Raw genomic sequence first — 15,896 nt, 5'->3', positions numbered from 1 at the left:
ACTTAGATTAGGCAAAGTAAATGGTTCCTAAGAAGAATAACTTGTTTTCTAGCTTACCTAGGAAAGAACGTGACTGAATCTTATGCAATATCCTACCATGTAAATCATTTTCTTTACTTATTATACTTGTAAGGTAGGGAGAAGAGGAGTGATTCATGAATACTAATAAGAATTACCCCATTGGAAAATAGAAATCATTATTCTGCGATCATAATAGTTATGTATCTACTGAGGGATTATTTTGTGTTAGGCACCATATTGGAAACTTTCTGTAAGTTATCAATTTTCATTCTTAACAAAAACCAAACAAAACCACCATCACCATCACCACCACCAACCAACTGTAAAGAGGTTATCATTGACAACGTAGTAAGGAAGAGAAAACGGAGACAGAATGCATAGACTGCTTCTTCAGGATTACAAAACTAAGGGCAGAGTCAAATTCAACTCTATGTCTGTCAACTCTGTGCTCCTAACTACCACACACATTACTGCCTTGAAAGTAAGCATTCTATTTAAAGGAGAAGAAAATTGTCACAAATGTCAGAAAATGACACAAGGCATTCATCTATGATTGCATTCTGACACATGATACAAGTTCATTGTTATGTGGAAAGAAAGGGTTTTTACAAATTGGAAAGGGGAATAATTTCATGTTAGTGGAGATAATTTAAATCGGTAACACCTATATCCAAGTTTATGCTTCATCAATTTATTTAGAAAGTTACATTGCTCTGTGGGTCAGAAAGGATGATTCACACTTCTATCACGACACAAAAGGTCATGTTAACATCTCAGTTTTGTAAATGAGACTGAACTTAAGGTATGAAAGGTCCTAAAACTCAGCCGAAGTAGACAGTTATGATGCTGTAGCCACACTTGATCTTAAACCTATTAATTGTGTTAAATGAAATCTGCACTTTAAAAACCTCATGCCAATACACGAAGGAGGACTCATAGATCCAAACATGAGCCTACATTTGTACTAGTTCTTTATGCTGGAGAAACCTCTTAGAGTTCATTCACCATTATGCAATCTTTTCACTAGCGCCATTCCTAATTAATTAAAAATCATTGAAATTACTTGGTTCAGTGTCTTATGATGTATATTTTTTGCCTACTGTAGTACTGTTTATTAAGGCAGAAACCATTTGCTTTAGTCACTAATGAATCCTCAGCTTCTCACACAGTACCTGTTAAAAACATGAATCAAATAGTTACTGGGCACCTGAGTGTGCAGGGAACTAAGTTACAACATTTCGCAGATAACCTGTCAGTACATTCTGACAACTTATCTTCAAAACATATTCACAGCTCAGTTCTGTTCACGAATTTTACTTTAACATGTAGGCCTAAGCTACTCTCATTTCTCACTTGAATTGACCCTATCCTATCTTATTTTCCTACTTCAACTTTTGTCCTTGGTCCCTTCAGTCTAATTTTAATATACCAGCTGATGTGATACACTTAGAATATTTATTTTCATTAGTAATGTAATGCACAGCTCCAGTGGTGCAATACTATAGAAGGAACCAGGTCATCTGACTTTTAATTCTCCATATTATAGTTACTATTTCTGCTCTATGTCTACGGTTACATCATTAAACTCTTCTTTATTTTTTTTTTATGTGCAAGCTCAGGAATTTGAATCAGAGTCTCTTGGAATATTTCATAGACTATTAACTTTATTTGAATGTCATTTATAACAGAATGTAAACAGGAGCTAATTAGTCTCCATATAAATTTAATTACTGATGATTTCGGTTTTATATACACCTGTTTCAATACCAAATGCTAGATGGTTCTTAAAAAACTGTTTAAGCTCCACTATATATGGAAATAAGACCAGCCATATTCGGTACAGTTATTTTTTGGGTATCTCACTGATATGTACAGTTAACATGTATTTTATTCTGAAACTGAAGCAGAAAGACTTTAAATGGTACAAAGCAGAACTAGGCAGCTCCTGTTCTTAACACTTCTGTTAAGAACGGAAACGGTTGACATACAGATATCAAAGAAATCAGGATAGGCTTGCCAGTCTTTTGTGCCCCCCCAAATGGGGGGGGGGAACCAAGTGATTTGACACCTTGGATCAAAAGACAAGGAAATAAGTTAGATATAAAAGGAAGTACTCTTAATCTATCCTGCCCAACTCTTTTTTAGTCTTACTTTGTGGTGTTGGTGTGATAAAACAAAAATATGGCATCTCTCTCAATGAATGAATTGCAGATGGTGATTTTGAAAACTTAAAAAAGTTTGCTCCCTTGTTTTCTTTAAAAATATTTAAAATAAATATTCTTATTTATTGGCTATTTTAATTTATTTACATTGCAAATGTTATCCCCCTTCCTGGTTTCCCCTCTGCTAAAAACATATTTCTATTAAGAAAGAAACTCCAGATCAAGAAAACTAATTTTACATCAGGATAAGACCCTATCTTGGGCCATAAAACAAACTTTAATTTTAAAAGAAAAGAAATAATACAAAGTATACACTGTTGAACTTAAAAATAAAAAAAAAGAGAAATCAGTATCAAAAGTAAGTAAGTAAATATCCAATTACTTGGAAATTAAACAGCATACTTCTGAATAAACCTTAGGTAAGAAAGGGAGTCTCAGGAAAATTAAACTGAATGGAAATAAAAACAGCATATGCTTAGAGGAAAAATTATAGTAATACATTCTTCTATCAGACCAGGGTATTGTTACACACCTGCAATCCTAGCACTTGGTTCCTTTCCTTTCCTTTCCTTTCCTTTCCTTTCCTTTCCTTTCCTTTCCTTTCCTTTCCTTTCCTTTCCTTTCCTTTCCTTTCCTTTCCTTTCTCTTCCTTCCCTTCCCTTCCCTTCCCTTCCCTTCCCTTCCCTTCCCTTCCCTTCCCTTCCCTTCCCTTCCCTTCCCTTCCCTTCCCTTCCCTTCCCTTCCCTTCCCTTCCCTTCCCTTCCCTTCCTTTCCTCTTTCCTCTTTCCTTTCCTCTTTCCTTTCCTTCCCTTTCCTTTCCTCTTCTCTTCTTTTCCTTTCTTTTCTTTTCTTGTTTTTTTTTAAAATTTTTTTTTACACTCCATATTCCATTCCCCAGCCCTCTCTATCCACCCTCCGACTGTTCCACATCCCACACCTCCTCCCCACCCTACACCGTCTCCACTTGGATGCCCCCACCCTCTATCCCATCTGACTGCTAAACTCCCTGGGGCCTCCAGTCTCTTGAGTGTTTGGTGCATCATGTCTGAATGAACACAGACCTGGAAGTCCTCTAATGTATGTGTGTTGGGGTCCTCATATCAGCTGTCCATTTGGTGGTCCAATGTTTGAGAGATCTCAGGGGTTCAGATTAATTGAGACTGCTGGTCCTCCTATAGGATTGCCCTTCGCCTCAGCGTCTTTCAGCCTTCCCTAATTCATTCTTCTATTTTGGAACTCAATTATTTGGTATATTTAAATGCAATATTGTTGTGTATTCTTTGTAAATAAGCGATTTTTCTGCAGGTGGTAGAGGAGGAAAGCATGACTTTTCATGCTTGTTTTTTTCTGTTACAATAGACAGGCATTGTGGAAAGGGTTTGTGTCATATTGGACCACCTCTTCTCTGGCCCACTGGTTAAAGAGAAGGCTTTTTTTTTTTTTTTGAGCCATATTATGTTTGTTCCTATTATGCTTTACAGGTGTCACAGAGTCAACTTTCAACTTGATACAAATCACCCAGGCAAAGAAAACCTTAATAGAAGAACTGCCCCCATCAGTTTGGACTGTGGCCATGTGTAATAGGTATTTTCTTAATTGCTAATTGATTCAGGAGGGCTAAACTCACTGTGAAAAGTATTATCCTTAGATAGGTAGGCCTAGACTTCGAACCAAAGGAAGCAAGCCAGTAAGCAACATTCCTCTATCATCTCTTCTATGCTTCTTGTTTTGACTACCCTTGATGATGGCCTATACCTTGTAAGCTGAAAGAAGCCTTCTTCCCAAGTTACTTTTGATCAATGTTTTATCATAGTTACAGAGAAGTAGACTGGAACACTATATTACAGGCCAGGTTTCCAAAGTCAGGGCCAGTTTATGCAATAGGCAGGAAAAAATACTGAGAATATACTACTACACTGTACTTGTTTGGAGGTCTCTAGCCTTCCCTTCCTTTAGGATTTCAAGCAGGTGAGTTGATGTATTTTTTCCAGGTTTTTTTGTTTTGTTTTATAGAGAGATGAGGGTTGTGATTTCTTGGGAAGAAATGGATGTCTGAACTATATCTATTAGAATTTGTGAATCTTTAAATTCATAAAGTATTTTTATTCTCTAGTCTAACAAGTCCAGTTATAAATATATCAGTTTATGTACATAAAATGCGTACATAGAGGTACTTATAGGTACGGGAAAACAAAACCAGGTGTGGTAGCTCTGTCCTGTAACCTAGCTTTCCAAAGGCTGCTGCCAGAGGACTGCTACAAGTTCAATACTTGTAACTCCATAAAACAGAAACAACCCACAACAAAAGACAAGTCTAGAACCCTTCCTATTATGGAGTCAAAACAATTGTTAGACTACCTGAGTCAGGGAAATACAAGTAAGGTTTATTTTCAGATTTCTTCATGGTCTAGCATTCAATAAAACTGTCATATTTCACAATATGTACTCACTGATAAGTGGATATTAGCCCAGAAACTTAGGATACCCAAGATATAAGATACAATTTGCTAAACGCATGAAATTCAAGAAGAATGAAGACCAAAGTGTGGATACTTTGCCCCTTCTTAGAAATGGGAACAAAACACCCATGGAAGGAGTTACAGAGACAAAATTTGGAGCTGTGAAGAAAGGATGGACCATCTAGTGATTGCCATATGCAGGGATCCATCCCATAATCAGCTTCCAAACGCTGACACCATTGCATACACTAGCAAGATTTTGCTGAAAGGACCCAGCTATAGCTGTCTCTTGTGAGACGATGCCGGGGCCTAGCAAACACAGGAGTGGATGTTCACAGTCAGCTATTGGATGTATCACAGGGCTCCCAATGGAGAAGCTAGAGAAAGTACCCAAGGAGCTAAAGGGATCTGCAACCCTATTGTTGGAACAACATGATGTACTAACCAGAACCCCGGAGCTCTTGTCTCTAGCTGCATATGTATCGAAAGATGACCTAGTCGGCCATCAATGGAAAGAGAGGCCCATTGGACTTGCAAACTTTATATGCCCCAATATAGGGGAATGCCAGGGCCAAAAGAATGGGAATGGGTGGGTAGGGAAGTGGGGGGCGCTATGGGGGACTTTTGGGATAGCATTGGCAATGTAATTGAGGAAAATATGTAATAAAAATATTAAAAAAAAGAAAATGTAAATGAGGAAAATACCTAATAAATTTTAAAAAATGAAAGAAAAAAAAAGAAAATAAATTAAAAAAAAACTGTCATATTTGTAAACAATTACAGCCCAAATGTCTTTCCTCCCCCTTTAAAAATCTATCTACACCTAAGACAGTGAATCTCAATTACTTTTTTTTCTGTGCCCTGCTAAGACACATCAACAGATCCCTTGGGTCCTCGTATCCGTGTGTCCATACTGTCCAGTGGGGGAAATAAGCAGTGTATACCAATGCAGTATTAATGTATAGGTACTGGTGTATGTGGATGCTTACAGCATCATCCTTAGACAACAGTCATAAACTATGAAGCACTACATATTAGAGGAGGAAGTTATTAACCTACAACAAACTCTAATTGTTAGTGATGAACTCTAATGATAATTTATAATGGGAAAGAACAGCAACTAAAACAATCAGTAACTAAAAAATTCTAATGATGTATGAGTGGAACCTTTTTCCTGAAAGCCGTGTAAATCCGAACCATCTACACATGTGCTTTGCTACTTCATCATGGTTGTTTGGATACCAGGTTTACAAAAAAAACTCACAGAACTCAAATATTTAGTAAAATTTACTCAAGTATTGTTGTATAATTTTCCAACTTAAATCTATAATTATACAGCAGGGAATGGAGGGAGACTTCACTGGCTAAGACTAATTATTGCTCTTGCATAAGACCCAGTTTCTGTTCCCAGCATCCACATTGGGTGGCTCATAGCCACCAATAACTCAAGTTTTAACCTCCGTGGGCCACTTACACACATGCAGGCAAAATATGTGCATGCTCATAAAACAAATCATGTTCTGAAGGCTAAAAGAAGTATATGAGTGTATCTGGTACATAAATAAGTCTCATTCAGATTTGTCTGTCAAGTTTCAAAAAAAAAAAACTCATCTAGTGCAGTGGTTCTCAGCCTGTGGGCCATGACCCCTTTGAGGATGATGTGAAAGAACCCTTTTATAGGTGCCTCATATCAGCTATCCTACAAATCAGAGATGTTTATATTATGATTCACAACAGTAGCAAAATTACAGTTATGAAGAAGGCAATGAAATAATTTTATGACCCGGAGTCACAACAACATGAAGAAATGTATTAAAGGGTTGCAGTGTTAGGAAGGTTGAGAATCACTGACCTAATAGGTTGGTCATAGATGACAATGTTATATTTCACTTCTGCTCCTTTGAAACTCTTATTTGGTGCATAAATATAAAAAAATTGAAATTACTAGTTGTCCATAAAAATCAAGGACAGGATTCTCATTTCTGGGTCAAACCCAAAGCACTAGCTCATTTCATCAGGGATAGCCCATACTTAGAATCACTGCTCTGAAGAAGTCGACTGCTGACAGATGTAGTTCTTAGTACTGACTGTTGAATGAGGCTTTATCAGTTCTAATATAATTTGACTTAGTAAATATTTGGTTTTAAAATAACCAAGGCATCCATAGAAACCAGAATAAACACAAAATGAAATATTATAATATTTAAAATAGATACTTCTCATGCTTGCATGATGCTTGGAAACCTGTAACAATTGAAGCCATTTTCTAGGTGAGTAAGTCAAATGGAGTAAAATTAGTTGTAAAAAACGGTGGGCTTGCAGATTGCTTCTTTGAACTAATACTAATGTCCTCTTATTTTAGTTACTGTGATCAGGAAACAATATAGTTAGGTAAGATAGCTGCTAGGCAGCTTGAAATTCAGATAATTTAATAATTAATGCTTATATGCTGATTTTAGAAAACCATAGTTTTTTTCTCTTACTCATTAGACAGTAAAATTTCCAAGTGATGGAGGGAGAGGACCTGTGTGAGAGGAGGACCAAGAGGACGGGGTGTGTGATTGGGATTTAAAGTAAATAAATAATAAATAAAATAAATAAAAAATAATAAATAAAGTAAAAGTAAATAAATAAATTAATATTAATATTAATATAAAATTATAAAAATAGTAAATTAATGAATGAAAAAATAAATTAAAAAAGAAAATGGCTTTATTTACTTAAAGATATGGATTTTAGACCCAACTCTGGTATTATATAAAAAGATGAGTCTCTGTACCTTTAGTTCTGCATACAGAAATAGTATTAATAATATCAATATTATAGGGTCTACAGAAATAGTATTAACATTACCAATATTATAGGGTCTATTTGAAGATTTAACAATAATCTATATGCTTCTGGTACATAAGTAATTAGGATATGTTAGCTACTATTTAGTTATGGAAGTGATAATGTATTTGTCAGCTTCTTTATATTCTGTAACACTTAGACTGCAGATTGATTGCATTTACAGATAGTGAACACTACTAGAATTGTTAAATTTCTGCCAAAATTAGGCTAGTTTTGAAGAGTTGTTAAAATGCTGATGAAGAGTTAGAACACTGATGTTCAAACCTCAGTTCCTGGGATACCAACACAGCCACAGAAACCTTCAACCTACAGCTTGTCCTGTCTGCAAGACATGCTGGAGTAATGGTGGTCTAGAACTTGTGGGAATAGCCAACCAATAATGGTCCAGCTTGAGGCCCACCCACAAGAGGGAGCTCACGCCTGACACTGTCTAGACCAAAGGCTGGACAGCCCAACCTAGGATATATCCAAATACAACTGGAAAAAAAAAGTCAAGGAAATAATTTTAAATGATATTCTGTTACACTCATCAATCGATGCCTAGCCCAATTGTCATTAAAGGGGCTTCATCCAGCAACTGATAGGAGAAAATATAAAGACCTACATCCAAACACTAGGTGGAGTTCAGAGAATTCCAAGGAAAATGGCGAGAAAGGGTTGTAGGAGCTAGAGGGGTCAAGAACACTACATACAGGAACATGGCTTCCATAATCAACTAAGCAGGGCTCATAGAGGCTCACTGAAGTGGCAATCACAGAGCATATGTGGGTCTAAGCTTGGTCCTCTGAATATATGTTATTGTTGTGTAGCTTTGTGTTCTTGTGGGACTTCTAACAGTCGGAATGAGGGTTGTATCTGACTCTTTCGCTTGAGGTTGGGACCCTTTACCTCCTACCTTGTCCAGCCTTCATATGAGGATATGGCATAGTTGTATTATAACTGTATTGGTTGATATCCTGGGAGGTCTGCTTGTTTCTGAAGGGAGATAGAGAAGGAGTGGATCTAGGGGAGAGAGGAAGTAAGGGATGCTGGGAGGAGAGGAGGGAGGGGGAAACTGGTTGGGATGTAATATATGAGAGAAGAATAAAGTAAAAAACTCAGTTCCATAATGTAACTACTTTTAGATATTTCTGCCTCGGCTTCTTAATCTGTAAAATGAGTTTAATACTAGTACATTCTTCATAGGTTAATGGGGATGAACTAATAATATTTATAAAGTGATTTGTATAGTGCCCTTTTCAGGTTAATTGCTTGTTAGAAAGAAAGAAGAAAAAAGTAACAACTGTACACTGACCTTTTAGCTTTATAAAATATTTCCTCACAAATTTATCAGAATGGCTAAATCTACTTATTAGGAACAATATGACAACTCAATGTTTACATATACATCTTAAAAAATAAGATGGATTACAGAAATGTTGAGATGTTAGGAAAGGACTTAACAGATTTTTAACACCTACTCAAAATCTGTTTAAAAAACTATATTTAAAATTACATTATGAAAGTATATCAGCATGGTACATGGATACATAATCAGATTTTTACCCATTCTGGTATATGCATATAGATTTTAAATAATTAATTAATTAAGTTAATTAATTAATTAATTTGCTGCACTTATAATGAAGCAGCATGTTGTTATTTACATATTGTACTAAGCAAAAGTTTATACTTTTTTTTTTTTTTTTTTGGTTTTTTGAGACAGGGTTTCTCTGTGTAGCCCTGGCTGTCCTGGAACTCACTCTGTAGACCAGGCTGGCCTTGAACTCAGACATACTCCTGCCTCTGCCTCCCAAGTGCTGGGATTAAAGGCTTGTGCCACCAGTGCCTGGCTCTGATTTCTTTCTTAAAAGGTATGTTAGCAGGTTCCTAATCTACCTCACTAAATAATGCCCTTTGGAAAGGTGGAAGCATTTTGTTCTCCCCTAAGATTGAAAGATGAGATTCAGGGCAATCCAATTCATCTTTATCTTCATAAAGGATTCTTAATACATTTAGATTTCATAATATGTACAACACTGCCTATCTTTCTTTGTGTGCTCTAAGATCAGCTAACAATGTGTACATCTTCAGACACAGAATTAACCTAATTTACCTACAACATTGGATGGATCACAGGGCCCCCAATGGAGGAGCTAGAGAAAGTACCCAAGGAGCTAAAGGGATCTGCAACCCCATAGGTGGAACAACAATATGAACTAATCAGTACCCCCAGAGCTCTTGTCTCTAGCTGCATATGTATCAAAAGATGGCCTAGTAGGCCATCACTGGAAAGAGAGGCCATTGGACTTGCCAACTTTATATGCCCCAGTACAGGGGAATGCCAGGGCCAAGGGGTGGGGGTGGGTGGATGGGGGACTGGGGGGGGGGAGTGTATTGGGGACTTTTTGATAGCATTGGAAATGTAATTGAGGAAATTACCTAATAAAAAAAAATTATGTTGGGAATTAGTAAAAGTGTTCAGCTGATGAGGTGGGCATAGTGGGCTGTCTGTAATACGGTAACCAAGCAGGGAAGAAGCAAGGACTGAATGGAACTAAAGTTCTGCACTACAGTATAAAAGGTATGGTGTGAGAAAAACTCATCTCGCTGCCATCCCTGGGACTATAATAATAGTACATGTGGAAAAGATCTCTTTCCAAGAGATCTTTCGAAATATTCGAAAATATGTGAAAGGCACTAATGTCGGAGTTCACAGTCACTTACTTATAAGTGGAGTTATTCACTACCACTTACAAGGTATTATATTACTATAAAATTCTGATATGACACTGCTATTAAATGAACACATTTAAATCAGAAGGCACACACCTCTAGACAGCACAGAATTTGTACTATAGCAGAGATAGTGTTCTATGATACTCATACTTTAATCTTCCCCTTATGTTCTATTGTATCAAAAACATCCATGTTTTACAAGAGTCAGGAAAAATGAAGATGATCATTTTGTCATGAAAGTGATTAAGTTACATATTGGTACTGACCTTGTATTTTTGAAGAAACTATAACATAAAGAAAATTTCTTTCATTTTAAAATGAGCTTCTAGAAATGGAGTTACTCAACCAGACTTTCGATCTTCCTCAACAAATAAATGTTCTTTGGAAAAGTGGCAACAATTTCTAAACCTAGGTAATATACAATATTCTTAGCATTTTTACTTGGTTTTTATTGACTTCCTTTCGTCAATTCTTCAAAATTTGCCACATTCATTCTCTATTTTCTTTTCCTAGTGTACACAAGTCTTTCCATGCAAAACATAATGAACACACTATGTATCTGAGTATGTGTTTGACCGATCATCACTCTTCTAATGCTAAGTCCCAACTTCCTACCAGCTAACCTACTTGAAATCAAAGTGGCCTCTTGATCTCCCTCCAGCTTCATCTCTAACTAACGATTCTGCTCATGAATAGGGTGTCTGTCTCTCATCTTGGGAACTTTGTATACACTGCTATTTATAATTAAAACCAGACTGTTTAGGACGTTCATTGATTAGATGGCTCTTCTCAATTGTGATAACAAAAGTGAACCCATTCACAGGTATCAAAGGATACTGTGTTTAGGTTTCCTTCAGATGTTGCTGGGAAGAATAATGATTTATCAGCTACTTAATGGGTTATGATAGGACATTCAAGTCTCTTGTACAGGAAGAGACATGGGATATGGACCTGGGAGAAAGTAAGATAGGCACTGAAGCTAATGAAACTCTAATCAACATAATGAAAAACAGTTTTTCTAATCTAGTGTTATGAGAATAGGAATGATAACTTAAGATATTGACTCTGAGAAATAGTTCAAGCACAAATTTATTAACTCTTTCACATCTTGTATACTTAGATGGTATACGTTTTACAATATTGTAGATTTGATACTTTGAACATTAAGTTCCATTTCTCCACCTACTAATTAAAGGTCTTGTAATCTTTACATGTTCATGTGTGTACCCTTGTGTGTGAGCTTGTGCATGAACATCTGTAGAAGCCAGAGGTTCACTTTGGGTGTCTTCCTTTATCATTCTCCACTTTACCTTTTAGAGGTAAGGCTAAACTAGCTGTAGCAAGCCAAAGAGGTAATCTGTCTGCATGCCTCCTCTGTGCTGGGGTTATACGTGTGCATCACCATGCTTGACTTTAGGTGCTAGGGATGTGAACTCTGGTCCCATGACTTTAGTGAAAGCAACCTCTTCAGCTTCATGTGATCTATTTTTAATGGTTCTTAAGCGGAAGCTACACTTCTGTTGTGAAAAACAAACTTTATTTAGCCAAAGTAGTAGAAGACATGTTGATGCTTTAAGAGAATGTTATGACTAATAGGATTTTCAGCTTCCACATGGCTAATGTTGTGGTTCCTCACCATCCGTCTGGCATGGATTTAATGGCCCTGGCTTTGACCTCTCAAGTAATATTCGTTCATTAGCAAGCTACTACATGCCAATGTGATCATATGTTGTCAGCTCAAAATTCATCAATAAACTCTTGATTATTGTAGGAGTCTCAAAACTCCTGTGATGATTAGCATTCACTTTGTCACTCGGCTCAGCCGCTGCCCAGGATGAAGGTTTTTCTTAGTCTCCTTGAAGTGGAAGGCTACTTTTCCTATTGCTTCTATACCTTTTGCATCCTCCCATATATAACTTAAATTAAATTGGCAATCTCAGTATACAATGCTGTGCTTTTGCATATGAATTTGTGTGTGTGTACATATGTATATGTCAAAGCCAAAGGCTGACTTTGGATATTTTCTTTATCCTGTCTCTATCCTCCTTAATTTAAAACATTCATTCATTCATTCAATGTGGATGGTGTTTGGTGGGCACTTATGTTTATGTGCCATGTATGTGCCTGGAGCCTGCAGAGGCAAGAAAAGAGTATTGAAATCCCTGGAACTGGAGTTGCAGAAGGCTGTCAGCCTCCATGTGGGTACTAGGAATTTATGCCTCATTTTCTCGAAGAGCAGTCAGTGCTTTTGAACACAGAGATATGTTTTTAGCCCCTTCACCTTACTTTTGCAAGAAGGTCACCCAGTAAATGTGGAACAACCGATTCAGTTGGGTTAGCTAACTAGTCACTTCTGAGTATCCTCTTGTGTCTTCCTCCCCAGCACTAGGAATAAAGGCAAGCACCGCTATGCTTAACTTTTTCCTATGTGCTGGGGATGGAAACTTGGTCCTCACACTTGTGCAGCAAACATGTTTCCAAATGAATCATGTCCCCAGCCCCAATGCAGTTCTTTGTCTTCCCAGTTTTACTAGCACAAAGTGGATGCTCCTTTTAAGGAAGAGTCATAAAATACTAAACATTCTATTTCTAATGCTGATTTCTAAAGCTGCCCAAGCACTGTGTATTAAAATACGAATGAGTAATTACCTAATTACTGTTCTCTGCTACTATTGTGCCTATTAAGTTATTTCAATAAAAGAGGTTCCTATTAAATATGAATATTTTGATCAAATGAACTGTAAAACAAATCAATCTTGAATAATTCTATTTCAGTTTCTAAATTCTAATGTTAGAATATTTTATAAAAATCTGGATTTTATGAACTAAAGTAATTTGCCTTCCAAGGAAGTAAATTAATTTAAAGACCTTTCGAGTTTACTTACATGGTACAGTGTGGTTTCTGGCACTGGTGTGCCCATGATGTCTTGTCTCAATGCATCCATTTGCAAACTAGGCAGCAATGAGTAGTGGGTTGGGCTATTACTCTTATCACCCTTCTTTTTTGACTTCTTCCCTGTGTCCTTTTTGCTGTTTCTCTGAAACATATATTCTTCTTGAGCAATTTTTTCATTGCTCATGTATCGAAGTAGAGAGTTTTCTACATAAAAAGAGAAATATACTGATATAAGTATGCAAATATTTGAAATGTACCATTCTTTCCAAATTGTGCTACAAGATTTCATTTCAGTACTTTAACTTACAAAATATATAGTAACAATACAGTAGGACTTAATTATTTGGAACAAGACAATAAGACATATTTTTGGGTTATTTCTTCTGGTTTTCACTCTGAAGATTTAACATCAAAATCACCTGTAGAACTTAAATTTGAATGGATGGACCTTACAGTTTGAAGCAAGTTTCTCAGAAAGATTCTCCTAAACCGTAATGACAGTGTATAGCCTGCAACAGTTTAGGTAGCATTCTTGAAGAAGTTGAAGTCCACGTTATAAACTTAGTTCATAGATTCTTTCCTTAAATCAGTAGTCAGCTTTTAGTAGTTAATATATGAATTTCCCCCAGGATGTCACTATTATAAGAAGTCCCAAAGAATAACTTAGAGATGGCATATGATAAACATTTTAATTTTTTTCTTGATTTATTCGATTAAACTAGAATAAGATTAGATACTAAACTTTGATATGGAATTAACACATACATGTAAAGAAAACTGAAAGTGTTCTTGAACTTCTCAACATTTTGGAAAGGCTCACTCGGCAAAACACATGTTAAGAACACTAATGAAGCAGACATTTAGCTTGCTTGCCTATGTGATCTGTGGATTTTTACAGTTCACTGGATAGAAATGATAAGTAAACGGCTCAACCATACCATAAAGGAAGCTTAGTCAACCATACCATAAAGGAACAATTTCGGTTTGGTTATCCATATACATTTTATGGCTCTCTCCTGCAAGTGGAAGTAGCAGCACCAGCAGCTGGGCCCACCATAGCTACACTTGGTTAAAGTCTACTAAGCCAGGAAGATTTCACTTACTTCGGGTAGGTACTTCAAAAGTAGCCCAGTCCCATGTAAGAGAAGAACAGTGAACAGCAAATAGAATAGAGAAAATACAAAGCACCCTTTCCCTCCACATCTCTATGGTTGTTGTTAAGAGTCACTGGTCCAGTTTCCATTATACATCTGCTTTACACCTATGTGCTTCAATGCTCCTTATGAGATTTCATTGTACGAGGTTTCACAAAGGAGTAAGTTTCATTGCAGATTAATTGGGATTAATAACAAAACTGTTTTTTATTTATTGAACTGAAATGAATTCTTTTATGCAGTTTCACACTTCTGACCTTGTTTTCAAAATATGAACTTTCAATTTACAAATATATATTAATCTTTCTCTGTGTAATTATCTGCCCAGAATCTCTCAGAAGGCATACATGTAAGATACCTATTACTAAAGGGTCAAGAGTCAACTGTTGAACTGACTTCATTTATTTTTACTGTCAGTTAATGATGGAGTAGGTTTCTGCTGAAGCCATAATAATCTATTTAAAGAACATTTATATTTGATTATTGTTCAAATAACCCATCCTACACTGAAATTCTAGAACACTTACCTCTTCTACTATCTCTCTTCATCTTATTTGGATCTTCATAGTCCCCCACCCAATTATATTCCACTGGCATAGATATAGGTCGTAGCTTGCCTAAACACAGAGAACAAAGTTCACATCACATTGTTTTTCTTCCCCAGGTAGGATTATACTTAAACTGATTTTCAGTTACAATATGCAAAACACACTCTCATATGCAACGTTATGGTTGGCATGTGTGGATGAAGAAAATGTGTGTTTTGAGCCAGAAGGTGAAACTGCCTCTGAGAACTCTCTAGTTTAAGGTACTTATTCTAGATAATAAAGAGTAGCCCATGTTTGCTCTCATTAGAGTCCTGGATAGAAAGGTATATAATATTTTACCAAAAACCATTTTTCATATTTTTTTCATTTTATTAACTGATTTCAGTTTTATTCCCTAATGCCTATGATTCTTTCTCTTGCTAGTCCCTTCTAAGGTGACAGGCCCTTGCATTTAACATTATTATCAGGATCTTAAACTACTGTTTCATGGTATACTATCACAAACGAATTTAATTTTTTCTAATTGATATCATCATGCATTTGAATACTACCATGTCGCAGCAATATGGGGCCATAAATCTACTTGTATATAGTTTTTGATATAATAAGCATGTCTTGTTTATAGAATCAAGTATCCTCTTCTTTGTCCAATATCCTTCTGACTATTCTCACTAAACATCACTTTGATTTAGCGAGCAGCAGCCATAGCAAAGACGTTAACACTCTGGTAGAGAAGTAATCAATTATTTTGTTCAACTTAAATTTCCTGAAGCACAGAATAGTCAATGAAAGCCAAATAATCCAAGCTTTTAAAAATACACAACATCTGGTATACAACAAATAGTAGTATTTTAATAAATTCTGAATTAACAAAAACTGGGAATCTGCAAGGCCTAGATGATAAGAATGGCACAATAAGCACCACAATAAAAGTACCTATAAGCACAATCTGTAGGACAGAGAACTTCCTGGAGTTTGATTACTATTGGATCATTAAATCCTTATGCTTATGAGAATTAATGCTTTTAGTAGGAGGAAACTGTTAAGTAATGGGCCTAAGGAAACACAGCTGCTCAATGCCTAAT

At 36.2% G+C, this 15,896-nt stretch overlaps 1 protein-coding gene across 5 annotated transcripts in view; it reads right to left on the bottom strand.

Annotated features, from left to right (window-relative positions):
* Positions 1-15,896, bottom strand: part of Cnksr2 (connector enhancer of kinase suppressor of Ras 2) — a 246,628-nt gene that overhangs the window by 60,318 nt on the left and 170,414 nt on the right. For 3 of the 5 annotated variants that reach the window (XM_021153091.3, XM_021153093.3, XM_021153096.3), the window contains 2 exons: positions 14,791-14,880; positions 13,099-13,313 (listed from right to left, as the gene is read on the bottom strand). In XM_021153091.3, coding sequence (XP_021008750.1) covers positions 13,099-13,313; positions 14,791-14,880 — 305 coding nt within the window. The remainder of the gene's footprint in view (positions 1-13,098; positions 13,314-14,790; positions 14,881-15,896) is intronic. The other 2 variants (XM_021153092.3, XM_021153094.3) reach the window with 1 other exon arrangement.

This window comes from Mus caroli, unplaced genomic scaffold (assembly GCF_978045245.1).
Source record: "Mus caroli unplaced genomic scaffold, Mus_caroli_1 scaffold_5, whole genome shotgun sequence".
NCBI classification, from domain to species: domain Eukaryota; kingdom Metazoa; phylum Chordata; class Mammalia; order Rodentia; family Muridae; genus Mus; species Mus caroli.
Note: the sequence above shows the minus strand (reverse complement) of the source record. Positions and strands in the feature narration are given on the sequence as shown.